This window comes from Giraffa tippelskirchi, chromosome 4 (genome assembly GCF_054371585.1).
Source record: "Giraffa tippelskirchi isolate mGirTip1 chromosome 4, T2T-mGirTip1v1.2.pri, whole genome shotgun sequence".
Taxonomy (NCBI): Eukaryota; Metazoa; Chordata; class Mammalia; order Artiodactyla; family Giraffidae; genus Giraffa; species Giraffa tippelskirchi.
The window spans coordinates 23,006,944-23,034,745 of NC_137278.1; the positions used below are offsets into that span (position 1 = coordinate 23,006,944).

Genomic DNA, 27,802 nt, shown 5'->3' on the forward strand with positions numbered 1-27,802 from the left:
ATACACAATTATCTGCACAAAGGCCTACTGAACGTTCTACCTTGCTGGTGAAATCAAGCACAACACTGAGGTACTTACTGCTCGGAGATCCAATATATAGGCATTTTCTGCATAATTTGGGTAGTTAGGAGACCTATGTCCTAACACAGGAAGTTATCCAGTAAAAAAAAAAATATTTAAAAAGATACTTCAGGAAATTCTTCTTGAACTTCAACCTAGATGACTTAAACAACCTCTAAATGAAGAAAGTAGATTATAAAACATTTTACTTTCATAGACCATATCTACACTGAAAATACTTAAGAGAAAAAAACATCTGAAAGAACAGATCATGAAATGTTGGTCTTACTTATCTCTGAATGATGTGCTTATCTTTATTTTCTACTTTTTGCTTATTCTTAGTTTCTAAAACTTTTAATGAGAATGTGTATTGTTTTGTCAACAAGAAAAATTTATTAAAATTCATGAAAAGAAATAAAAAAGCTATATAAGCTGAGGCTCCTGAATCACACAGTTCAAGAGAGAAATGTTTCATTTCAAAACCAGGGCACTTCAAATAGTCTATGCTTCCCAACATTTTTCCTATCAAGACACACATACAATACTGTGTTTGTATGGCACTGGTGGCTCAATGGTAAAAAGAATCCGCCTGTGATGCAGAAGACACAGGTTCGATCCCTGGGTTGGGAAGATCCCCTGGAGTAGGGAATGGCAAACCCACTTCAGTATTCTTGCCTGGAAAATCCCATGGACAGAGGAGCTAGAGGGCTACAGTCCATGGGGATCACAAAGAGTCAGACACGACTTAGCAGCTAAACAACAACAGCATGGCACCTATGGGTAAGTAGATGAGGCTGCTGGAAATTGGAGGCAAGCAGCCTGAGCTCGCGCTGTCAGAGGGCCTCCAGGCCACTGGACAATTGATGGGCTCTCAGCCCACTGACATCTAGGCAAGCTGTGGCTCAACATTAGGAAGCTCTGGGTTATGCTATCTCAAACTCAGAAACATGAGAAAAATCTCCTGATTAACATAGGATAGCTCTAAAAATTTCTAATTCCATGTGCTATTTTTAAGTCTTTATTCAAGATAGAAAGAAGACGGAATTACTATTTATGGCCTGGCAAACACAGCCAAAACAAGTTGCCATCCACATTTAAAACATCCTCAAACAGCATCTATTTTATCAAACAATAACTGAAAAATATTGATGTGGAACCAAATAGCTCCTATTTCAGTCTGCAGACTCTACAATGAGTTTCAGAAATGTGGTAACAACAATCTGGCTCCTTCTCTCCAGGCATACACAGGAAACATCATTTGGCAGATGAGAGTTATGCCCATAAATATGAGTTAGATGATAAGCAAATGATCATTACCTCACATTATATGAAATGGAAAGAAGCCATTAATGCAGCATTAAAGTCATAAATTCACACATTCAGAAGCCAACAAAATAAAACATTAGTTCTCAAAGCATTATCATCTCATTCATGCTGCCACATTAACTGTACGCAGTAAAGTGAAAAGTGAAAGTCGCTTAGTCACGTCCAACTCTTTGCAACCCCATGGACTATATGGAGGTCTCCAGGCCACAATACTGGAGTGGATACCCTTTCCCTTCTCCAGGGGATCTTCCCAACCCAGGGATTGAACCTAGGTCTCCCTCATTGCAGGCATATTCTTTACCAGCTAAGCCACCAGGTACCGGGCCCGTACACAGTAAAAGCTCTAACAAATGTGACAAATTTTCTGAAATACAGAAGGGTTAATCTTCCCATTTTCATGTTAACTCACAGATTGCTTAGTTTACTTACAGACTCAGAGCAGGGTCTAATGTCAAAGCTCAAAGAGGCCCTCAGTGTCCGGATCCCTCCTAGATTCTGAGCACACTTCTCAGAAGCCCACCACATGGTCCCCAAGCCCCAACCCAACAAGAGGGAATCACTGGGGAAAAGGTAACTGAATATCCCCAACTATTCTGAGAACTTCTTGATCCTTATACTTTATTTACTCCAAACGTGGTCCACTTCAGTAAGTGCTGGTGAAAAACCTATAGAAAGCAAATTGAGAAAAACCTGGAACCCCAAAGTTTTAGAAAGTCACAAAAACTACTCACCTTCTATTATTCTCAAAAAGATACTAAGCAAACATGGCTTCTTATCTATCCTTATAGTTCTAATTGTGGTCTGTATACACACTTGTGTACAACAGGAATAAAAAACATGAGTATCATGACAATTACCCACAAACGTATATGTGTATAACATATATGAAATACATATATGTACGTACATACACACACATACACACACATGAACTTACAAAATTAACTCACAAGAAACAAGGAAATACACTATGTTCATAGATTCATTTACAAAATCATTTTAGTAGTTACCAAATACCATTACCCACTTGATATGGCCAAAAGCTGTGTGCCTACTATGTGTTAGACACCACGCTAGGCACTAAGAACGAAACAAAAAAAAGGTTCCATAACAGAGAAGCCCTGCTTTCAATCTAATTAGGAATCACACAAGCAAACAAACAACTGAAAAAAGGAAAGGAAATTAGGCTAAGTGCAATGATACAGGTACAAAAAGTCCTATAGAAACATTAAGAAAAAATGCGCAAATCATGAGGAAGAGGCCAAGGAAAAAAAGGTTGCCCAAAAAAGCTGATGTTCGAACTAAAACATGCAGAGCTAATTAATTAAATAGAACGGTGGACGCATCTAGACTAACAGAACCTTTGCCGCCAAGGTATCAAGAGTACAATGGGGCTCGACACTGCAAGCTACTTGACACCAGACCACGAGACACATGGCAGGGGTCTTGCACAGGACAGACAGGCAGACTAGAACTAGTCTTATTTCCTGAAGCAGAAAATAAGAGCTGCATTCTACAGTCAATGGAGCACAAGTGAAAGATCTTAAGCACATCTTACAATGCTGCTGCTGCTGCTGCTGCTAAGTCACTTCAGTCATGTTCGACTCTGCGCGACCCCATAGACGGCAGCCCACCAGGCTCCTCCATCCCTGGGATTCTCCAGGCAAGAACACTGGAGTAGGTTGCCATTTCCTTCCTTACAGTAGTAACAATAACAATAGCTTACTGTCTCCTAAGTACTCAGTATGTCAGACAATATTCTAAGAGATTTATATATATATATTTATATAAAAGCTCACATCATTTCCCCACAACCCCTTGTATAGGATTAAGCCTCTATTACAGATCACTGAGGCTCAGAGATGTAAAGTATCAGTAACATGTCCAAGGTTAGTATCTGGAAGGCAGTAAAGCCAGACTTAAAAGGAACCTTGATAGAATTCTCATTGAAGAATGATCAATTTGACAAGCAATGTAAAGTATGGATTAGTGAAGGGCATATAGAAAAAAACCTTGTTAGGAGACTGTTGCAAGAAACCAAGTAAAAAAACGTTGTGAGCCTGAACTAGGGCTGAGACAGATGACGTGCACAAGCAGCAAGTGCCGTTTAAGAAGATTCCAGGGACGTGGTAAAATTAAGATGAGTCTTCTCCATTGCATCACTCAGTGTAAGCGCAATGAATTATATTTCTCTCTCTCACCACTGATGGGCTATGAATCCTTAAATCTAGGTAACCTGTATCTTATTCCTCGTTGAATACACAGTGTCTAGGTATAGCACCTGGTATGGTGGCAATGAAAAAAATCTTTGCCAAAGAAAGAAGGGAAGGAAGGTAAAAGAAGAGAAAATGCCTGGATTTTTGGCTTGGTACAGATGACAGTACCATTGACCAGGGTACTCAGGGGACGGGGGACTCCAAGTAACAGAATGGAAGGAACAGATTTCAAGAAGCGGAGGTGAATTTATATAAATATGTAGGAAGTTTCACATTTGCTCTTAAGTGACAATGTATACTGTGTAAAGCTAACTCCACAAGAACTCTATTTATTAGTTGATCCACTAGTAGACAGTCAATGAGGTCCAAAGAGTTGGACATGACTGAGCACAAAGCACAGACATGGAATTGGGGCTTCCCTTGTGGTTCAGATGGTAAAGAATCCACCTGCAATGCAGGAAACCCAGGTTCGATCCTTGGGTCAGGAGGGTTCCCTGGAGAAGGGAATGGCAACCCACTCTGGTATTACGTGTCTGGAGAATTCCACGGACAGAGCCTGGCAGGCTGCAGTCCATCAGGTTGCAAAGAGTCAAACACGACTAAGCAATTAACACACACGCATACGTGGAATTGTACAAGAATAATAATTCTAACATACTAATATAATTAACATCACCATTAACATGGGACTCAAAACATTTTTAAAACATTTGATTTTTACATCTGAACAGCTGAGAATGAGAAGGAATGGTGCATTTGACCAGGAGCTTAACACCAGCCAGGGGAATCCTCTGTCTTCCTACCATTCCATAGATTTCAAAACTGTCAATGCTTCCCTTCTCCTGGCTCTTTCACTGTCGATCATTTTAACTTAATGCTGCTTTTTAATTTAAAAAAAAGATTATTAAAAAGCAGAGACATTACTTTGCCAACAAAGGTCCATCTAGTCAAGGCTACGGTTTTTCCAGTAGTCATCTATGGATGTGAGTTAGACTCTAAAGAAAGCTGAGCGCCAAAGAATTGATGCTTTTGAACTGTAGTGTTGGAGAAGACTCTTGAGAGTCCCTTGGAATGCAAGGAGATCCAACCAGTCTTTCCTAAAGGAAATCAGTCCTGAATGTTCATTGGAAGGACTGATACTGAAGCTGAAACTCCAATACTTTGGCTACCTGATGCGAAGAGCTGACTCACTGGAAAAGATGGAAAAGACCCTGATGCTGGTAAAGAGTGAAGGCAGGAGGAGAAGGGGACAACAGAGGATGAGATGGTTGGATGGCATCACTGACTCAATGTACATGAGTTTGAGTAAGCTCCGAGAGTTGGTGATGGACAGGGAGGCCTGGCGTGCTGCAGTCCATGGGGTCGCAAAGAGTCAGACACGACTGAGCGACTGAACTGAATGCTGCTTTAAGGTAAAATATGTATATCATGTTCTTCCAAGCAACTGGGGAAAAGGGCATATGAAGCACTAAATACAGTGTCTGGCACACAGTAAGGACACAAGTGGCTGTCATCACCACAGCGACCATGATTATCATCATCACGATTCCGACAACCTCTCCATTGTTAAAGTAACGCAAGGTCAGACAAACATAAGTGGAGGTCCTGTACATAAAACATAATAGATGCATTTATGTAACAGCACATGCACTTAATTGTTTTCCTCCATACCTCAGCCTTTTCATACATGGCTCTCATAGATCAAAACACTCCCCCTGCCTTCTCCTACCTTCTATTCATTCTTAAGCTTTCTCTCCAAAAGTCACTTTTTCTGAACAGTCTCCTCTCACACTCAGTTAAACTTCACCTCGCTCTGCATTTTTCCTTCAGATTTATCAAAATTTATAAGAATATATCTGAGTGTCTGCATGCCTCACGAAGGGCTTCCCAGGTGGCACTAGCAGTAAAGAATTCACCTGCCAGTGCAGGAGCTGTGAAGACATGGGTTTGATACCTGAGTCAAGAAGATCCCCTGGAGAAGGAAATGGCCACCCACTACAGTAGTCTTACCTGGAAAATCCCACGGGCAGAGAAGCCCGGCGAGCTACAGTCCCCAGGGTCGCAAAAGAGTCAGACACAACTGAGCACACACACACATGCCTTGTGAGAGAAGGGACCATGCATTTTTGCTCATAATCAAACCCCTCAAACCCAGCAAAATGTCATATATATACATAAATGACACTCAGTAAATTTTTGCTGAATCGTGTATCAAAGAATGATCAAATCCCAGACTATTTACTAGTTTATATCTGACCAACTCTTGACATATCTACAAACGATTTTCTGCATTCAATTCAAAATAAGAGTACAGACACTTAAAAGAACATTATTAAAACTGGTTAAGAGTTTTGTAAAACATGTCAATTTCATATCTCTCCAAACTTCACATCTTAAAACAGAAATCAGTTAAGATGTGTTAAAATTATTTTAATAAATTCATAATCATCCTTGTCAATAAACAGCATCTATTCTGATTTTTAAGAAATATTAATTGTTGTAAATTTGAATCTCTCATTTTTTGAATATTCTGGAAACTCTTACCTTGACATTTCCCAATAATAGATGTAAAATCATCTTTTGCAGACCTGCAAAAGACACATGTAAAATTAAGACAACAGTTTTGCCATAATAGTACTGTGTAGTACTATAAGACACCACAGATCAGACAACTTCTCTAGACAACATTAAATCATTCCTTCCCTCATACAGATAGGTTTTGTGTCACAAATAAGACCCTTTCATTGGTGACAATGTTTTCTTTCAACTTTATTTCACTAGGTACACAGCTACAGTAAGAATACAGCAATACAAGCGTAAGTGATTTTAACACACAGCCTTTTAATACCATAGAGATGCCTGAACCCTAGCCCCAAAGGCTCTGATTTAGTAAACCTGGGGTGCTGCTGCTGCGTTGCTTCAGTCTATCCAACTCTGTGCGATCCCATAGACGGCAGCCCACCAGGCTCCTCCATCCCTGGGATTCTCCAGGCAAGAACACTGGAGTGGGTTGCCATTTCCTTCTCCAATGCATGAAAGCTAAAAGTGAAAGTGAAGTTGCTCAGTCATGCCCGACTCTTAGCAAACCCATGGATTATAGCCTACCAGGCTCCTCTGTCTATGGGATTTTCCAGGCAAGAGTACTGGAGTGGGTTGCCATTTCCTTCTCCAAAACCTGGGATGGGGCCCAAGCAAAAGTTTTTTGTTTTTTTTTTTAAAGTTCCACAGATGGATCCTGGTTAAAAACCACTGATCTGTATCATATCACAGATTTTAATCAGGGGAAAAAGTCTTGTTTTCATAAGTCAAACAGCTTTAACAAGTGACCATATACATATATATAATATCAATGACCTACTCAATATCTGTGTTCTTGAAATATATACCAAAGTAGCCTAATTATATCTTCAAAAATGAAAAATGGTAAACCTTCTAGAAAAGAATTTAAGGTCCATGGTATTTGATCTAGCAATTTAATTTCTATGAAGTTATCCCTGGGAAATAATTACAGATATACACAGATAAAGGCAGTTAATGCAGTCTAATTTATGAAAAAGAAAAATACAGCCAGTATAAAGAGATTAATTATTAAATTTTACTACATACACTCTATGAAATATTATGCAATTATTGTATGTGACATGAAAAGATGCTAACAATGTATTAATTTACAGAAGTTAAAGAAAAAGGTATCAAATAGAATGTAGAGTATCATTCTACTAAATATACACGTATTTTATACACGCACACAAATTTCAAAGAACATACATCAAAATGTTAATAGCAGACAACTTTTGGACCATAAAATTTGCTGTTCTTTCATAAATACTTAACTGTATTTTCTAAAATTTGTAAAATAAGTAAGCATTACCTTTAAAACAAATTTTAAAGACTAAGATTTTTAGCCATTTATTAAATTATATTAACAAAATCCAGCTACAATTATGGAAATAAATTTCAAGAAATTAAGACTATACAGCCTCCACATGGACCAGAACAAAAAAGACATGACCTCTCAAGTGAAGTTGACTTGATGTCAGCTCTTGTAACCTAGACAAAATATCCAACATGATTTCATTTTTCCTTTCACTAAACAGGATGAGTAACCGCAACTTCAGAGTTCAGAGAAGATTAAATGAGACATCACATATAAATTACCATGAACTAGACCAGGTGGCGCTAGTGGTAAAGAACCTGCCTGCCAGTGCAGGAGATACAAGAGACAGGGGTTTAATCCCCGGGTCGGGAGGATCCCCTGGAGAAGGAAATGGCAACCCACTCCAGTATTGTTGCCTAGGAAATCCCATGGACAGAGGAGTCTGATGGGCTCAGTCTACAGGGTCACAGAGAGCTGGACACAATTGAAGTGACCTAACACACAGACTGAAGTAATACAACCACAAATAAGTTTGTTCTTTTTGCTGGAAAAGGGGAGGAAGGGAGGGGAGACAAATTTGTTTTGTCAAAACTTCACAGAATATATTCACTTAAGATACCTGAGCAAATTGGGAGGTGGGGAGGCAAGGGTGCCTTTTTTATGAGTCCCTTATTCTAAATGCTTTTTATTGTGTTTCATGAAAGTTTCTAATCGGTTCCCATATTTATAACAGCCCATAATAGTAAGAAACTATCACTTCAATACTTAGGAAAAAAGGAAGTATGCATTAATCACTTATAATCCATAACCACCAAATGACAAGTAGCAATTCACAAGCTGTTTTTCACCCATGTGAGCTCCACACATAAGCAGGTTAAGGGTGTCACAGCAGAGCATGCGACTGGAGGCCTTTGCCACTCACTGCACAACTGAAGATGGGGACAGCAGCCCAGCCCTGTGCTGCAAATAGCAGAGCTGTCTCCTCAACTACAGTGTTGCAGCTTTGCATGTTTTCCACTAAAACCATCTCCTGTTTATAACTGCTTCCTAATATCGAATAACAACCAGACACTATAATTATCTTTCATGTTCTAATTCAATCCACAAAGATTTACTGATACTGAATACTGAGTGCCGACTACTATTATTACCGGAGTCAATCTTGGATTGCATGTGCTCCTCACCGTGGTAGAGAAGACACAAATGGAGCGGTAAGAATAAACATCTTAAAAATTCAGGCACAGCCACTAGTCACTGCGTTGACTTCGGGGATCTACCTTGCCCTTTTTCTTTGCTGACCACCCCACGTCTTTGCTCAAAGACATTTCCTTTCAGGTTACTGCAAAGTAAGTGTGGGTGTCTATCTGCAACAAAAGCAACTGAATGCCAATGTGAACAAGACAGTGGGCTCTGCCCCATAATATCCTCTCCAGAATCTTCTTACCCATCCCACTTGCTGACAGGCCACTAAAACATAAACTAAGCACCTATTACATCCAAGAAAATATACAAGTGCAAGGGAAAAAAAAGAAAACAGTCCATGCCTCCAAGGAACACACAGTGTAATGGAGCTGCAGACTTCAGATCCCATTCACTGGAGTTTTAAACAAATGGCACCCCCTGGAGTAGTGCAAAGCAGAGGCCATAAATATATTGGGGGAAACCCACATGCAAACATATTGGCATAGATGGCTAAAAGGCATGATCAAGAGGTAGTACAAATTTGTAGACAAGAGCATGAACACTGAAGCTAGGAGAGCTGATTTCATATCCCTGGGCAAGTTATTTCACCATATTGTGCCAGAGTCCTCATTTCTAAAATAGAGAAAAAAGACTTCTACAATGATTGAGCTAACACATGTAAAACACCTACAACAGTGCCCAACACCATCAGCATTACCTTCTTATGATTAATGTGTTGATTATTACAGGAGCATCAAGGATCGACACCTAACCAATGAGGGGAAGGGGATCCAATGGGAACGAGTCCCTGAAAGGCTTCCTTATACAGCTGCTCTTGGCCCCAAAAGTTTTTAAATGTACCAAGTTACAAAGCTCTTGCAAATTACAGACCAGACGAATAAGATCTTGATGAACATCATGTCTGTTGCCCAGAACTCTTCCCTCACTACTTAGTCTCAAATGCATAAGTGGACTCCTACAGAGCTGGCCTATGTATACGTTTTGTAAATATTACTGTACATGCTAGCAGTCCAGTAGCAAATCCTCTTACAAAAGCAAATAATTACATTTTTTTCTTTTCATTACAATTTTTAGTAACAAGTTCCAGAAACCCTTAGTCAAAATCTCCTTCACAAGTCTAAGTATCAATCCTTTGCCACATGTGTATTCCAGTCCTAACAACTAAAATCATTCCATTAATGTCCCCATTTTGTGGGGGAAAAAAAGATGACAATTTTGACTACTATCTGCTGTTCATAAAGAAGTCACATGATGAACACATTTCTCCAAGAGAAACACTTCACATCACTGCAGCAAATGGGGTAGGAAGTGCCAGCCCGTCTCTATTAACAATTATCAGTTAAACTACCACGCCCCTGTGGCTCACTGTTGCTGTTAGAGAAGAGGGCCCTGCCTATCAAAGCCATGTGGGATAGAGTGAAGTTCCAAAAAGCAGTCATTATTGCCAGTCATCTCTGTCCTGATGGTTTTAAGAATGATCACAGAGGCTCTTGAGCTGAAGTCAGAGCCCCAATGGGAGCTAACCCTCCATCTACTCCCCTAAAAGTTGAGGGGTCCAGTTCTGTTTGGATAAATGAAAAAAGAAATTTCACGAACAGAAACAGTGTGCTAAAAACTGAATGCTCATTAAAACTAGTTTCAGTCAACAATAAAGTAGCAGAGAAAACTTCTGACTGGTATCCAGGCAGCTTGAAATTTCCACCTCATTTGCTTACTTTTTGAGACTCAAGACTTGAGGCTTTCCTGGAGACAGGAGTGGCCCCCATATTTAGAGGTACAATATGTTTAGTCTGCTGTTGACAATTTCATGAGAGCATAAACTAGTTTTCCTAAATTAGTTGCCAATGTTGCTATTTATTTCACAACTGATGTACTACTTAAAAATAAAGTGCATGGGAAGCCCAGCTCTGAGAAGTCTTCTAGATGTGTATGTGATACCACTTATGTCTCAGGAGGACAGAGAATCAGTGGTCCCTAGTAACACAAAGCCTTAGTGTTCTGCAGGCCCATATTCCACCTACAGCTTTATGCTAACAGAGTAAAGCTGTCTCTATTGCTTTTTCACCTCCCTGAGCATCTGCTTAGCTGCCTCAGCAATAAAAGAAGAGTGATTTTCAGAGCTCTGGAATATATGCTTTTGTCTACTGAGAAAGTAAAATTTCTCAGGAGACAGAGTGATCTGGGGAAGTAGAAGGCATACTCTGAGAAAGCAGCCTTCATCCTTTAATTAGCATAAGTTCGCGTTTGACACCTTACAAAATTACATGCGTTAATAACAAAATTCCTTTAAATATACCCCCTTTAAAAAACTGAGTTCTCATAAATTAAGTAAATCTTTTCTGAAAGGAACTGCTTAATGAAGACTACTGACACTTACCTGATCTCCACACACTGGTCTTGAACTGCGGCCAAGAGTTTCCCATTGCTTTCATGGGGAGAAAGAGAAACAAATCCCTGTATGAGTATCTGTAGCTCTCATTATCGTAGATGGAACCATTTGAAGAAGTTAAAATCATTTTCAAATTTTTTCTCATCTTTAATTATCCAACTTCTGACCTTATAATTAGATGTGTATATAGGTACAAAGGCATCCAAAATAATTCAACAGAGTTGCATTAATAAACAATATTAATCATGTGTAACACAGGGAATCTATATACAATAAAACACCAAGAGAGCAAGCCATAAGGACCCCAAAATTAATATCCATAATGGAATTTAAATGCTAATCCAGGTAGAGAAACATTAGGTGAATTTTATGCATCCTTACCTTGCAAGTACCAAATGCCAGTTTATCTGTTTATTAACCAAGCGAACCAGTCCATCAGGAAGCAAGAAAGGCGCAGGGCTGAAACCACAACACATTAGCTAATTTAGAAAATCTAACCATGAAAACCACATATAGTAGGTAAATATTATAAACAGCATATATATCTATAGTGAACGAGAGGGATTTTTTTCCGTTAGAATATAAAAACAGAATATTGGCAAACTCAAAACTGAAAGTTAACTAATTCGATATCTGAAACTTGACCACATACATTTCTCTATTACCAAAAAAAACCCTGGTTATGTGGTCAATGATATGTTTTTTCTAAGGAAAAGATATTTGAGGGTGCCAGTAACAGCAGAGTTAGCTTATAAGAAACACTTTCTGCAATGCATAGCCAGAAATACAGGCTCCAACTCTAACAAAAACAAACTCGAGTACACCACTAAACTCACAGAGAGAAACAGAAATCTGCCAAGAACTACAAATGCAAAGAGAACAAAGTTGGAAATGGGCACAGGACAATGAGAGGAACAGAACTAAAAATGAAAGTAAACATCTGCGAGGGGCCGCAGGAAGGACGGGAGTGGAAGGCGAGACCCCCGCAGAGGCCGGGACCCTCAAAAGACTGTGCTGTCAGAGCAAGGGGAACAAGCCAAACATCACCAGGGACCCAGGGAGACCTTCAAGAATCTCATCTCTGCGAGGAATTTTGATCTGTAGGGGGATGGGAATGAAACCTCCTAATGAAAAAGCAAAACCCCAAGTCTTTACTACATGAAAGATTGGACGGTGATTTCACTTTACTCACATGCTGCAAGGATCCCAAGCATAAGCTCACAATAGCATCATTCACAAAAGATACAAGGAAAAGACCCACCACACGTGAATCAGGAGATCAGACAAATTAGAAGAGTAACACATGAAGGCAATGGCACCCACGCCAGTGCTCCTGCCTGGGAAACCCCATGGACAGAGGAGCCTGGTGGGCTGCAGTCCAGGGGGTCGCTACGAGTCGGACAGGACTGAGCGACTTCTCTTTCACTTTTCATTTTCATGCGTTGGAGAGGGAAATGGCAACCCACTCCAGTATTCTTGCCTGGAGAATTCCAGGGACGGGGGAGCCTGGTGGGCTGCCATCTATGGGGTCGCACAGAGTCGGACAAGACTGAAGCGACTTAGCAGCAGCAACACATGAAGAAAATCAAGAAAATAGGTGGGAAAGAAAAAATAACTCGATGGGGGAAGAGAAACAGGAAAAAAGAAAAAAACATTATGGAAATTAGAAAACACAACATAGGATAAAAAATATTAGCAATTTACATCCGGTATATTTATGTTCGTTTTTTAAGACAAAACAATTAATGCCATGAGGTACTTAATATTATTAAAAAGATATGAAACATGCCTGTGATACAGTCAACATGAGGATGGTAATTTCCTCTGGAGGGGAAGACGACAGGCAAAGGTGGGGGTGGGGAGGAGTGGACTTGAGCTCTAACATGTTGCATAAAAATAAAAACAGAGCCATCTGAAGCAAATATGGCAGAAGGGCGATAACTGCTTTGATTCAGATGTGGATACAATCATAACAGTTGTATTATTGTCTATAATTTTCAGTCTGTTTCTAATATTTCATGATTGAAAGGAAAAAAAAAAACCTTGAAAAGGCCACTCAAAACAAATATTGGCTCCGAGGCCTTTTAGATATAATTATCATAAACTCAGGAGCAAAACAACTCACTACAAGCTTTTTGAAAGAAACACACCACGGAGAGCTAGATAATCACCTCGTGGTGCAGTCTGCACACTGATCAATGCGGCCAGGGCAAGGAAAGGGACTTCTCGCGAGAAAGACACCTCCTGACACCGATCGTAAGGTGTTTACACGCAGGACAAGGCTTGCGTCAGAGGGAGCTCTTGCAAGTCCTCCTCCTCAATAAATAACAAAAGAACTTACTGTTCAGGAGCACCCTAAACAGACATCGTTTCTGCCATCCCTAACCTAGGGTGCTCAGCAGTAGCAAGTGTAGCCCGGTGAGCCCAGGAAAAACAGCCTACCTCTTACCCTCCCCTGCCCACGACCACCCTCTCTCTCATTCAGTTCTCTATCACATTCCACATCCCCCAGAATAAGACACAATTCAGTAAGAAATTCAATGCCTGCATACACACTCACACAGTAAAAGCAGAAAAGCACTGGAGGTAACCTAGGGAAGAGCCAAAGGTTTGTTTTACAGAACTAGAACCCCGTTATCTCTAGAGCTCTTAAGATTAGCTGTCCTTGAGGAAAAAGCAATCTGTGGGAAATAATTCTATAAATCAATTCCTTCACATGCATCTAAAAGCAAAAATACATCTTTGGTCCGATTAATCATCTCCTTGTTTCGAAAATGAGCACCAGGCCTAAAAACATACTTAACGCTCAAAAGAACTAAGAAGTTCCCAGGAACTGAAACCTAACAGACCCTTCTCTGATGCACAGCAACTGAACACCGACTACAGGAGCTGATACAACAGTAAGAACAAAAAGATTTTTAAAAAGATAATGCAAGAATAGGTCCATCTGTTCTTGAATGTGTGCATTCAAGATAAGGCTAAGAAAACATTCAGAGAATGCAGAAATGGTCATGAGATAGTCTCAATAATGACTAAGGGATCGAAAATTACCCTACATTTACCGAATGATCTTGTCAGGGTATACCAAATGTTTGATAGGTCTGTTTTATAAACTGGGTTCACCTGAATGTCAGCATCCATATCACAATCTGGGACTCAATTCTGAAAACTTCAATAATAAATAGGATAATATTGTTTGTATTTGCTGTTCATACCATTTCTCTGAAGCGCTGACAACTCACCTGTACCAGATATATTGGCTTAAAAATAATAAACGATCTGTAATAAAAAGAAACAGCAAAGCCAAATATGAATGAGCTATTCTTTGGGAATCATTTTCTATTTTAGATTTATTGACAATAAGTCTAAAATACACCGTAAACTAAGTCATTACAAAACAAAACATGGAAAATACAACTCTCAACAAGAATAAACATAATCTAATATACATGATAACTTTCACAAGATCATATACTTGTTTATATTAAGTCTCAAGTCCATATCATTCAAAACTTTGTACAAGTAAAAGTAGTTTGAGACACTAAATTTCACCTAAGAGGGTTTAATAAAACCATGGAATAGAAATCATAGTGATCACCCATGAAAATCAAAGTACTTGCATAAAGATTATGATACCATTTTACACTTTACAGCAAATACTTAAAAATAATAATAATGCCTAAAATGGGGAAGTCCATGGGAAACAAAAACTAACACATTATTGACAAGCAATGTTTTATACCATTCCATTTAAAATGTACACATATGTGTGAACCTGTGTACATGGTTCAGTTCAGTTCAGTCGCTCAGTCGTGTCCGACTCTTTGCAACCCCATGAACTGCAGCACGCCAGGCCTCTCTGTCCATCACCAACTCCCGGAGTCTACCCAAACCCATGTTCATCGAGTCGGTGATGCCATCCAACCATCTCATCCTCTGTCGTCCCCTTCTCCTCCCGCCCCCAATCCTACCCAGCATTAGGGTCTTTTCCAATGAGTCAACCCTTCGCATGAGGTGGCCAAAGTATTGGAGTTTCAGCTTCAACTGTGTACATGGTTATGCATGTGACAAAAGCAAAAGGTCTGAAGGATAAGATGTTATCTCCAGGTGGTAAAATGAGGAATCATTTATTCTAATTTTTGGTCTATATTCCTAAACTTAGTACATTTTATTACTTTTATACATTTCCTAAATTTTCAAAATTTCACATTTGATAATGAAAACTGAATATGCTAAGTGCTTCTTGTAACAGAAGATAAAATTATCTTTATCAGAAGACAAAATTATAGTTAATTTCAAGTACTAAACTCCTTTGAAACTGCATCTTCTCTATATAAGTAGCTAAAATTTCCCAGTATAATAAGGATGGGCTCTGGATCCAGAAAGAACTGCAGTCAGACTCCAAATGCATGACCCTGGGCAAATTTTCTCATCTACAAACAAACTGCTAACAGCACCCATCCTGTGGTCTGGTAAAGGATTGCATCAATTAATATACACAAAGCCTTCATAGCAGCAGCCCAATCAGCTAGTGCTTAATACTTTCTCAGGTCTTGTGAGCTGCTACGTGAAGTCAGTCGGGAGTTAAACTATTGTCCTCGTTAATCAAATTTGCAATTTGAGTAACTATGACCAGATGTATCTGAAAAACGACGTAAAACACTTAAACGGTCTATCACGCTCTTTTCACCTTCAATGTCTGTAGTTCTGAGTTTGATTTTCTTCGTTTCTTCTAGACCATATCCACAATGGTTAAACTCAGGCCATACTTTAACCTACGTTAAAAAATTTGCCAACACTAAATGCTGACGAGTGTGTGGAGAAAAGGGAACCCTCTTGCACTGTTGGTGAGAATGTAAATTGATACAGTCACTATAGAAGACAGTATGGCAATTCCTTAAAAAACTAGGAATAAAACCATGTGACCCAAAAATCCCACTACTGGGCATATACCCTGAGAAAATCATAGCCCAATGTTCACTGCAGCACTATTTACAATAGCTAGGACACGGAAGCAACCTATATGACCATCAACAGATGAATGAATAAAGAAGCTATGGTACACATCGACAATGGAATATCACTCGGCCAAAAAGGAACGCATATGAGTCAGTTCTAATGAGGTAGATGAACCTACCCTATTATATAGAATGAAGACTGTGAGAAAGAGAAAAACAAATGTATTAATGCATATATATGGAATCTAGAAATATGGTACTAATGAACCCATTTGCAGGGCAGCAATAGAAACACAGAGAACAGAATTGTGAACACAGCAGGTAAGGAGAGGATGGGATGAATGGAGAGAGTGCTGCTGCTGCTGCTGCTAAGTCGCTTCAGTCGTGTCCGACTCTGTGCGACCCCATAGACGGCAGCCCACCAGGCTCCGCCGTCCCTGGGATTCTCCAGGCAAGAACACTGGAGTGGGTTGCCATTTCCTTCTCCAATGCAGGAAAGGGAAAAGTGAAAGTGAAGTCGCTCAGTCGTGTCTGACTCTTAGCGACCCCATAGACTGTAGCCTACCAGGCTCCGCCGTCCATGGGATTTTCCAGGCAAGAGTACTGGAGTGGGATGCCATTGCCTTCTCCCAATGGAGAGAGTAGCATGGAAACAAATACACTACAATATGCAAAACAGCCAGCAGGACATTGCTGTATGGCTCACAGAGCTCAAACTGGTGCTCTGTGACAACAACCTAGAGGGGTGGGATGGGGCGGGAGGTGGGAGGGAGGTTCAAGAGACAGGGGGCATATGTATACCTATGGCTGATTCCTGTTGATGTATGGCAGAAACCAACACAATTCTGTAATTCAATTATCCTTTAATTAAAAATAAACTGTAAAAAATGTCTGTATAAACATAAGAATATATCCATATATGTGCACATGTATATATACACACATATGCATACTTAAGACATATATATAGTTAAAACACGTGCATTTTTTATAAAACAGGCAACATTCATGCTATTAATACTCATTTTAATCAGGCAAATTAAAAGTAATTAGTTTAGTAACTGAGTTTACATTAAAACTCAAAAGGACACATTTTCAAACTTCTTAAAAGAGCACAGTTATAGAATAGGAAAAAAACTACCTGCTAACTATATCATAAATAGTTAAGCAAACTATATCATAAATAAATAAGCCATACTCACCCCTAATTGCTTTTGTGATGATAAAGGATGCACCATGTTTCCGGCTGCCTCTAGGCTGCAAATGAAAAAAAATTTTTGAGAATTTTCTAGTGATACTTATACAGTAAGTTATATTTCTTTGCTAATACTCAGTACTGGGTACAAGTTATAAAACTACTTATAGATAGAAATAAAACCAGGAGAAGCAGCACTAGGAAAGTGAGCATGGCAGAAATACAGGCATTTGTCAAAATGAATTCTGCAAGAGAGGACAGGGATTGAGGTTGGAAAATATTTCTAAATCAAAACACCAGTGCAAAGACAAAGGAAAGTGAAAGTGAAATCGCTCAGTCGTGTCCGACTCTTAGCGACCCTATGGACGGCAGCCTACCCGGCTCCTCCATCCATGGGATTTTCCAGGCAAGAGTACTGGAGTGGGGTGCCATTGCCTTCTCCGAATGTGGTAGCACTGTAAAGCTTATGAAATTACAAGGCAAGGTAAGTTTCTCTTTAGTGCTCCTGTAACTCCTTAATCTATCTCCTCACAACTATTTTTGAGAGAATGACCGAGAAGCCAGGATTCACCTAAAAAAAAAAAATCCTTTATTACAGCCAAATGCCCTGAACTGGTTGATTATATAACTATAAATATTCAAAAGGTAAAAAGAGAAAGAAGAGAGAACAAACTGGAGAAAAGGAAGAGGGCGGTAGGAAATGGAAGGAAAGGGAATGAAAGAAAATAAAGACTAGAAGTCAAGGGCAAAGACCCACACTGGTTGCTAGTTGGCACAGTCTATTTTGGTGGACTACAAAGGCCTAAAAGAAGCTTTGCTTGCAGAAAAAAGTGATCATATGGATCAATAAACTCATGCCCCGAAGCAAATTTATTGAATATCAGCTGCATATTCATAGAGAAAATACTACAAACAGTCACACTGATATATAACTGCTGTATTAAATAGTTCCTTAAGTACAGAACAAACATATTATAGGTTAAACAATAGTAGGCGCTATAAACCGTAAAATGTACTAGTGGTCACCAAGTGCAGACAGATATGGCTTAAAAGCACAAAAAAGTTATTTTATTCAACAAACATTAATCGACCATTTACTCTGCAGAAGACAAAATTTGGTCTGGGGAAGGGATATAAAAATGAGTCAAACGTAGCTGCCTTTCAAGAGCTTGTAGTTCAGTTTAAACCAACAGAACCAAACAAAAAAGTGTTATGAGGTTTCAGTGTAAGTTGATGTGTGCATATTTCTTTAACCAATTTATAACGTTAAGCATTCTGAAACAATATTGTAATTAACCAGTGAGTGCTCAGGTGTGGAAAGGTATCCTATTCAATTAGTGGCAGCAGAACTTTCCAGCTGCATGATACAAAATATCAACTGTTCAACACAAACAGAAACTATGTAAATACTTTTAAAAAATTATGCATGAGGATCTCTGCCAGCCTACAAAATATTCCATAAAGAAGAAACTGCAGTGGGAAGGAGGTTAAAGAAAAACTTATAAACTTTACAGGAGAAGCAGTACTTTCTCCAGTACAGAAATTCGGAAAAGAGGTTGTAAATAATTCGTATGGGCTGGAGTCCATGATTTTTAATGAAAGTCCTTTCCGATCTTGCTGCATATTCTGAGCTTAAACCAGCAACTGGCACACGTTAGGCACTCAATAAATATCTGTTTAATAAATGTAGATTCCTAGTTCTTATCTCCACCCTGTGCCTGGGAGGTCCTTTCTATGAAACTAATAACCCCAAGGTCCAGATTACCAACCCTTATGACCCCTCTTCTAACACAGAACCCAACCCCGGGTCCGCAGCTTATAAATCTTCATTCCCCAGGGCATTTTGCTTACGTCGCTATTAAAGTGCATATTACAGCAGGTGATGAAAAAGTTTACTACACTGTCTTCCGTCTAAGACCACAAGTACCACGAAAGTTACTCACTTCGGAAGCGCAGCGCCTGACAGTATCTGGGACACGGACAGACATACACTCATTAATTACTGAAATAACACAAGAACTGACACAACTCGGGCTTCAAATAGGAACAAAGATTTATGCCGCGCTCCACGAAAGCCCAGCAGATGCTGAGATGACTGCAGGGTCCTGGAAAAAATCCTCCCGCAGCAGGGGAGGCGCAGCCCTACCCAGCCCAGCCTGGCCCGGGCAGGGACGACCTAGAGTCTCGGTGCGAGAAGGACCCCCGAGTCCAACGCTGCGCCTCCCCTCCAAGTAGGGACGGTGAAACAGAACCGGCATGGTCAAGTACGTGCCTCAGAGCCCGAGGTTTCGCCCCCCGCCCCACCCGGACAACCGAATTAGGATTCTAGGAGGCATCCCAGAAAACCCCACCTGGGGGACCCGGACCCCCGCTAGCCGCAGTGCCGTTGCCAGGACGACCGCACAAGCGGTGGAGCCCGGCTCCACCACCCTACGTGGCTCCGGCTACGTGGCTCTGCCGGGGCAGCGCCAGCACCAAGCTGGCCGCAGCCCCGGAGGGGCCTGGTTCACCTGTACTTCCGTCTCCGGGGGCCACTCGGTGTTGACCAACAAGTCATAGAGTATGGTCTCCTCCTCGCCCTCCGCAGCGCCTGGATTCACGGTCGGCGCTGGCTCAGAGGACGCCATATTTGGCCCCACCAAGCGCTGGGGCAGGGCCACTACGGCAAGCCACGGAGGACAAGCTTCCGCGGCTGTGCCGCGTTTGATTCCCGGGGAAAGGGGTGGAGTTAACCGGGGGTGAAAAGGAAATGCGGAGTTAAAACTCTTCTCTGAGGAGGTGAGCCAACCTGTCGCTTGCCTTGGGGTACAACTTACATCCTGGTCTTGGTGCGCTCCCTGTTTATTAATTGCATAGCTCAGGCACTTCCCAACCTCTCTTACCCAGTCAGTTTCTGTAAAACAAAAGTGATATAACCATCTCCCTGAGATCCTTTCCAAGGCAAACCATTCAACATCACAGGAATCCAAGTCTATGCCCCAACCTCTATCGTGGAAAAAGCTGAAGTTGAAAGGTTCTGTGAAGACCTACAAAGACCTTACAGGACTAACACCCTGAGTTCTGCCATTTATGTATTCGTTGCCTAACTGATACAAAGATGGCAGACAGTGTTTTTTTAAATAAACACTAGAAAGTTATCCTATGCAACAGATTAGACTAATGAGAGATATCACCGGAATTCCCTGGTGGTCCAATGGTTAGGACTCAGGCTCTCACTGATGTGGGTTTCCAGGGTTCAATCCCTGGTGGTGGAATTAGGTTCCCGCAAGCTGTACAATGTGGCCAAATAAAAATTAAAGAATTTTAAGAAAGGTATCAGAAGAATGATGCTATCGGAGTTCAGAAAAAGCCAGAGGGTCTAGAGGGACTTTCTGGAGGAAATGGAATCTTTAACAGATAAAACTAGAATCAAGTGGAGAGTCTGGGGAGAGCATTTCAAGTAGGGGGGAATGGGGTAAGGAAAGAGGCAAAAATATCTAGTTGAAAGAGCAAGCAGCTGAGTAGAAACCAAGTCAAAAAAAGGGTGTAGGGGCAATAAAGTTGAAATAATAGGTTGAGAACCTACTTGCAGGTCTAATCTCATTTTTTCATTCATTTATTCATTCCTTCGTTCAACAAGTGCTTCTCTGAGAAAAGTCCTGTACTGTAAGCAAAGATTGTTGTAACCTGTATAATTTATACAGTGTCCAGATGTCTCGCTGTATCTCACTGTTTGCTGAGCCCAGAGTGTGCAGGGAAGCTGGAAGAAGATGCAAGGAGCCATAGGAACCACAGACATTCTTTACTCACAGATGCAAGGCAGACAAGCTTTACTCTCTAACAGCTGACACAGCAGCAAAGATGACTGCGCAACTCAATGCGACTTGGCTCTACTTGACTCTCTCCTATAAGAACTTTTCCAGGTGGTGCTTGTATAGGCCTACCAGGATGCGCCTGCGCGGTATCACAAATGATCCCAGCTGTAGGACGGGAGTGGAGTGGAGTGAGAGAGTCTTACTACGGCCACCTGGCCAATTGCTCTCTCCCTATGCCAGGGAATTAGTACTGTATCACATTCAAAAGAAACATAAATACTGAAGATTTGTTGCAGGAATTATATTGCCTAATATGCATCAAGATGCATTAGGCAGAGATGCAATTAAAAGCCTCAGCTGGGAAGTCTAGGGCTCCTTTGCTCCCAAAGTTAGATGACCTCAAAGCAGGTCCTGTATCACCTGCCTGCTCCCGCTTCCTCTCTCATCTCATCTCCTGCTCCCCCACCACCCTCTGAGCCCGCAAGATACACATCATCTTTAAAGACTTGGCAAGGGCTGTTCCCTTTTCCTGGAAGGCTTTCTACAAGATATTTGCCCCTCTCTCCCTAATCCCCAAGTTTCTGCTCAACTGTTTTCTCTCTGAAGCCTACCCTGACTGCTCGTTTTAAATTTGTAACCACCCTTCCTGAACTCCAGCACTCCAGATCTCCCTTACCCACTCTACATTTTTTTTTCTCTAACATTTGTCATTACCCAAAATGCTATATAATTTATATTTTATTACAGTTGTTTATTCTCTGCCCCCTTTCACTAAGATGTAGGCTCTGCCAGGACACAGCGCTCTACTGTGTATCTATAGGCGCTAAAATGGAAGAGAGTCAGCTTTCCCCTTGTGTAAGGGAAAAAGTTCTTTGCTACAATGTGTTTCTTATCACAGGCTTCTCCTTCACTTCTTACACAAAGCTCTTTGTTTCTGACACTTCCCATCACCAAAGGTGTATGGAGGCTCACAAAACGTGGGGAAAGTTACTTAAATTTTCTGTTCAAGGTTATGACAAAAGATACAGGTGAACAGCCTGATGAAGAGATACACAGGGTGAGGTCTGGGAGGGTCCTCAACACTAGAGCTTCTGTCCCCGTGGAGCTGGGATGCGTCATTCTCCCATTGTGGATGACTTCACCAGTCTGGCACTCTCAGAAGCCCCTACTGTTGGGATTTTTATGGAAACTTCCTCACATATGTGTGATCAATGATTAATTCCATTTCCAGCCCCTCTCCCCTCTCTGAAGGATGGCAAGAAGCAGACACTAAAAATTAAAAGCTGCTAATCATGACTTGAAGAATTTTCCACAGTTGTGATCCGCACAGTCAAAGGCTTGGAGTAGTCAATAAAGTAGAAGTAAATGTTTTTCTGGAACTCTCTTGCTTTTTCTTCAAGAGATGAGAATACCAGACCACCTGACCTGCCTCCTGAGAAATCTGTATGCAGGTCAAGAAGCAACAGTTAAAACTGAACATAGAACAACAGACTGGTTCAAAATCAGGAAACGAGTATGTGAAGGCTGTATATTGTCACCCTGCTTATTTAACCTCTCATGCAGAGCACATCATGAGAAATGCTGGACTGGATGAAGCACAAGCTGGAATCAAGATTGCAGGGAGAAATATCAATAACTTCAGATATGCAGATGCCACCACACTTATGGCAGAAAGCAAAGAACTAAAGAGCCTCTTGATAAAAGTGAAAGAAGAGAGTGAAAACACTGGCTTAAAACTCAACATTCAGAAAACTAAGATCATGGCATCTGGTCCCATCACTTCATGGCAAATAGATGGGGAAACAGTGGAAAACAATGGCAGACATTATTTTCCTGGGCTCCAAAATCACTGCAGATGGTCACTGCAGCCATGGAGTTAAAAGATGCTTGCTCCTTGGAAGAAAAGTCATGCCCAACCTAGACAGCATATTAAAAAGCAGAGACATTACTTTGCCAACAAAGGTCCAGCTAGTCAAAGCTATGGTTTTTCCAGTTGTCATGTATGGATATGAGTGTTGGACAATAAAGAAAGCTGAGTGCCGAAGAATTGATGCTTTTGAACTGTGGTGCTGGAGGAGACTCTTGAGAGTTCCTTGGACAGCAAGGAGGTCCAACTAGCCCATCCTAAAGGAAATCGGTCCTGAATATTCATTGGAAGGACTGATACTGAAGCTGAGACTCCAATACTTTGGCCACCTGATGCGAAGAACTGACTCACTGGGAAAAATTGAAGGCAGGAGTAGAAGGGGACGACAGAGGATGAGATGGTTGGATGGCATCACCGACTCAATGAACATGAGTTTGAGAAAGCTCTGAGAGTTGGTCATGGACAGGGAGGCCTGGCATGCTGCAGTCCATGGGGTTGCAAAGAGTCGGATACGACTGAGTGACTGAACCGAACTGAACTGAATCATGACTTGATCTTTCTGGTGACCAGCTGCCATCCAGGAGCCCACTCAGAGTCAACTCATTAGAACAAAAGATGCTCCTTGTACGTCTCAGTTAAGAATTTATAAGGGTTTTAGGAGTTCTGTGTGAGGGTTGTAGTCCAAGACAATATTAGAACAAGAGATGCTTCTAGTATCCTTATTACTTAAGAAATTACAAGGGGTTTAGGAGCTCTGAAGAAATGAGAGACTTCTCCTGAAAATCCTCTCCTCCCACGGTACTTCTCTTCTCAGCAGCTGTGTCTTTTATCAGATCTTCAACTGTAAATACCAGACATCTCTCCTCATCTCACTCAGGCTGACGAGTTGCGGAGCCTCAGCGAGCACTTCTCACCTCGCGTCCTGCGGAAGGTGAAGGGGTGGAAACACAATCCCCACGGAGGGAACACAGTGCGAGGGGGTGAACCCAGAATATCCGGGACCTCGGTACCACCCTCTCCCACTTCTGCACACCTGCGTCTCCTTGGCTCCTTACTCCTCCTCCCTATCTCATCCTTTATCGGATGGAAATTGAGATTGCGTTCTACTTCATTCATTTTCTTCACTACCTTGACCTGATGAGTACAACCGCAGCCCGGAGGTAACGAAGCTGGCAAAGGATGCTCCTTCAAAGGAGAGAGCCACAGATAAATCACCAAGAATTTCTTTTCTTTTACCATCATCACACTGTGTGTGATGCTTTATCCATCCTCACTGTTACCCATTTATCATAGTTTGTACACCAGAACCGGAGACAAAGTCATAGCTGGCTGACCTCTGGGGGCTTATATTTTGAAGAAACAAAAGCACAAGCAGGAACAGGATTATTTGGAAAGCGATTAGACATTTAACTTGGAGCAATGCTGGGAAGGAAAATTCTACTAACAGAGGTGCTGGGAGCAGAAAGTTATAAAGTCTTTGTCACCACAATTTAAAATCCAGAATATTCCAGGGCAGGGAAGAATGTGAGGTGACCAAAGAAAGGAAGAAGGTGGTAAAAACACGTAGGTCCTGAGAAGAGCTCCAGACGGAGACTATCAGGCCCTGAGGTTGGAAAGCAAAGGCAGAGAACTCAAATCGCAAATCAAAGTTCAGCTGAGTCAAAGGAGTAAGATGATTTAAGATGGGTTGGGTGGCTGAAGCCAAGTGGCTGATTGGTCTTATTTACAGTGACTATTTGGGGCTTCTCAGGTGGCGCTAGTGGTAAAGAACCCACCTGTCAATGCCAGAGACATGAGAGACAAGGGTCCAGTCCCTGGGTTGGGAAGATCCCCTGGAGGAGGGCATGGCAACACACTCCAGTATTCTTGCCTGGAGAATCCCCGTGGACAGAGGAGCCTGGGGGTGCTACACAGAGTCAGACAGGACTGAAGCAACTTAGCACGCACAGCAACTAATTAGTTTCCCAACTGAGATACTTTTTAAAATGAAAAGGGATGATTCTAATAACTCTGCTGTGAAAACAGGCATGAAACAGGACTGTCCTGAACAAATCAAGATGATGGAACAAACAGAATAGATGGTCAGACTGATCGTAAACAGGAGGGTGGCTGATTAAATGAAGAGACCTTGGGCGGTTCCTAAGGACAGCAAGACTCTTGGTTATGACTCTCTTCTCCCTCCCTCCCTCGTGCTCATGGTGACAGCTGTCCTTGTGTCTGCCCAGAAGAACGGCCCTTCTTTTACCATCATTACACTGTGTTTGTTGCTTTTTCCATCCTCACTGTTACCCATTTATCATAGCTTGTACACCAGAACCAGAAACAAAGCCCTAGCTGGCCCCAAACTCTGCCTCTTTAATCCAACTCTGCCCACTCAAAAGAGCCCCAATCCCCTGACTTCTAGCATTGGGCAGAGAATTCTTCCCTTCCATTTTTCTTTTTTTTTTTTTAAGAGATTTAAGTGGAGGAAAAAAGCATCTTTCCTTTTTGGATCACAAATTTCAGAGAACAGAGAGGGCAGCCATCGTATTCACAATGGGGGCTGGAGAAGCCTGTCTGCAAGGTTCATAAGAGAATGAAACGAACACGTTGAGGCAAAACAGAGGAGAGAGGAAGACTTCACTTGATATTTCCTGCATGCTCTGTCACAGGGAAGAATACTGGAGAGGACTGCCACTTCCTTCTCCAAAGGATCTTCCCGACCCAGGGATTGAACCCAAGTCTCTTGCATCTTCTGCATTTGCAGGCCAGTTCTTTACCACTGAGCCACCTGGGAAGCCCCTCACTTGATATTAACATAACTGAAATAAGTGACATCTGTGTGCTTCCATCTTCCCAGTTAAGCCACTGCAGTCACCTTAAGTTAATTTGAGCTAAACTCCAAATGCCTTGAAACCAATCCTCTCTTGATATTTCTATCAGTGGATTTTGCAGATTTCCTTAATTTAGAATCTGTAATGTATGGATCTCTGCAATGTTGCTTAAGTTGAGTTATTAATTAGTAATACATTGATAGTGTTATCAACAAATACATTGATAGTTTTCATGGCTTACAGAGCCCGTTCATCCTCACAGCCACTGCTGATGTGGATAAATAGAAACTCTGGGGAGAGATTCAGATCCCATTTCATCTGAGATGAAAACTCAGAGAACTTCAAGGTCACAACAGAACCAAAATTCAAACACAGTTCTTCAGGTCTTGGTTATGCATTCCTTTCTTCACACCACAGAACGTCACAGGAAGCATTTTGGTGGTGAAAAGTGGATATGAACTGTCCTGGATGACCAGAAGTACCAACATGTGGGACAGAAATATTATCAACCTGTTCTGTTCTGTCAGGGGTGAGGTAGGTGTTAGAGTGTTTTGTTTTGTTTTTTTCAAATGAAGTGTTAGTTGTTCAGTTGTGTCTGACTCTGTGACCCATGGACTGTATAGACCTCCAGGCTTCCCTGTCCATGGCATTCTCCAGGCAAGAATACTGGAGTGGGTTGCCATGCCCTCCTCCAGGGGATCTTCCCAACCCAGGGATCGAACCCAGGTCTCCTGCATTGCACACAGATTCTTTACCATTTGAGCCACAAGGGAAGGTTAAATACATCATACATAAGAGTTTGGTTGCCATGTATTACCATGGCCATCTAACAACTTAATTTAGCTGAAGTTCCCAGCTGGTTTAAAGATATTTTAACCCATAGAAAAGTCATTCTAAAAGGAACTGAAAGATTCTCTTCTTTGTTGATGGCCATAGACATTTCTATCTTAGAATCAGACAAAAATTACTTAGCAATATCTCACATGAAGGAATCATCTTCCTCCTCTTAATTCTTCCAGATAGAGTTATCATTAAGTAATAGGTTCATTTTGTAGGAGCTCAGCAGTAATTCCCATCAGCTAAAGAGCCTATGAAGCCAGAAGTCATTAATGATCTGCATTTAACCCTTTACACTTCTGCCTATTAGAGACCTCAGAGGCTAATTCACCAGATGAAACTGCTTCCATTTAACTTTGAAATTGCACAGTAAAATTGAATTTGGACATTTAAATGCCACCTCTTATAGATGTCATACATCTGTACTTGACTGAACAGTAAACTCTTTATGTATTGAATAGTAGGTATTTATGAAGAGAGTAAATTATAATCATAATGATAAAATACTATGCAGAGCAAACCAAGACATTCTATTTCCTCCAGAAAGCCTGAAGAATCTCAGTCCGTCCTTCTATAAATATTCTAAGATTGCCATAATGGCTCTTGGCAGGCAAATAGACGTCATAAAGTTCAAGTATGGTATTAGCTAAGACGAAATCGCCAGCCCCTCGCTTAAAGCTCATTTACTCTAAGTCACTGCACAATTCACACAGGCCCTTTCCCCCAGTTTTCCTCACTCACAAATCATAGGGAACAAGCTGGGGAATAGGCCACACCAGAGGCACATGCAGTGAGAAGTGCAAAGCTAAGTAGTCAATAAGAGCTGAGCAAAAATTTGGTAAAAAAATACACTGGTAAACTAATCAACTATTGACATATTACTAAGAATAGCTCTTTTGTTTTATTTGGCTTAAAAAACAAAGGTAATTATCTGTAATATGCTTGGAAGCATCAGAAAGTAAGATGAATTAATGGATAGACTGGATGAATAAATGGAAAGATATGTCATAAAACAAGCATGAAAATATTGATGATAGGATCTTGGTGGTTGCATGAGTGCTCACTGTAAAAGTCTTTCAACTTGGCTATATGTGAAAACTTTCATAATAAAATTTTGGAGAAAAATGTAAGTCTACAATTTTTGATAGCACAATCAAGGGATATGGGAGGGAGAGTCCATTAGATGGTGTGATAAAGTCCTTTCTTATTTGAGAGTGGGATGGAGATGCTAAAAACTGTAGATTTTGATAGAAAAGTATACTCTTAA

The 27,802-nt window shown here is 41.0% G+C and overlaps 1 protein-coding gene across 9 annotated transcripts in view; it reads right to left on the reverse strand.

Moving 5' to 3' along the window:
• The window catches only part of NBAS (NBAS subunit of NRZ tethering complex), a 325,229-nt gene extending 305,368 nt beyond the window's left edge, over positions 1 to 19,861 (reverse strand). For 2 of the 9 annotated variants that reach the window (XM_081595913.1, XM_081595911.1), the window contains exons 1-6: positions 19,735 to 19,861; positions 17,232 to 17,286; positions 14,314 to 14,350; positions 11,453 to 11,530; positions 11,060 to 11,107; positions 6,147 to 6,190 (exon numbers count right to left, since the gene is read on the reverse strand). In XM_081595913.1, coding sequence (XP_081452039.1) covers positions 6,147 to 6,190; positions 11,060 to 11,107; positions 11,453 to 11,530; positions 14,314 to 14,350; positions 17,232 to 17,286; positions 19,735 to 19,851 — 379 coding nt within the window. In that variant the 5' untranslated portion in view covers positions 19,852 to 19,861. Of the gene's footprint in view, positions 1 to 6,146; positions 6,191 to 11,059; positions 11,108 to 11,452; positions 11,565 to 14,313; positions 14,351 to 14,731; positions 14,751 to 17,202; positions 17,287 to 19,575 lie in introns of those variants that run through there. The other 7 variants (XM_081595916.1, XM_081595914.1, XM_081595912.1 and 4 more) reach the window with 5 other exon arrangements.
• Between the last annotated feature and the right edge of the window lie 7,941 nt (positions 19,862 to 27,802).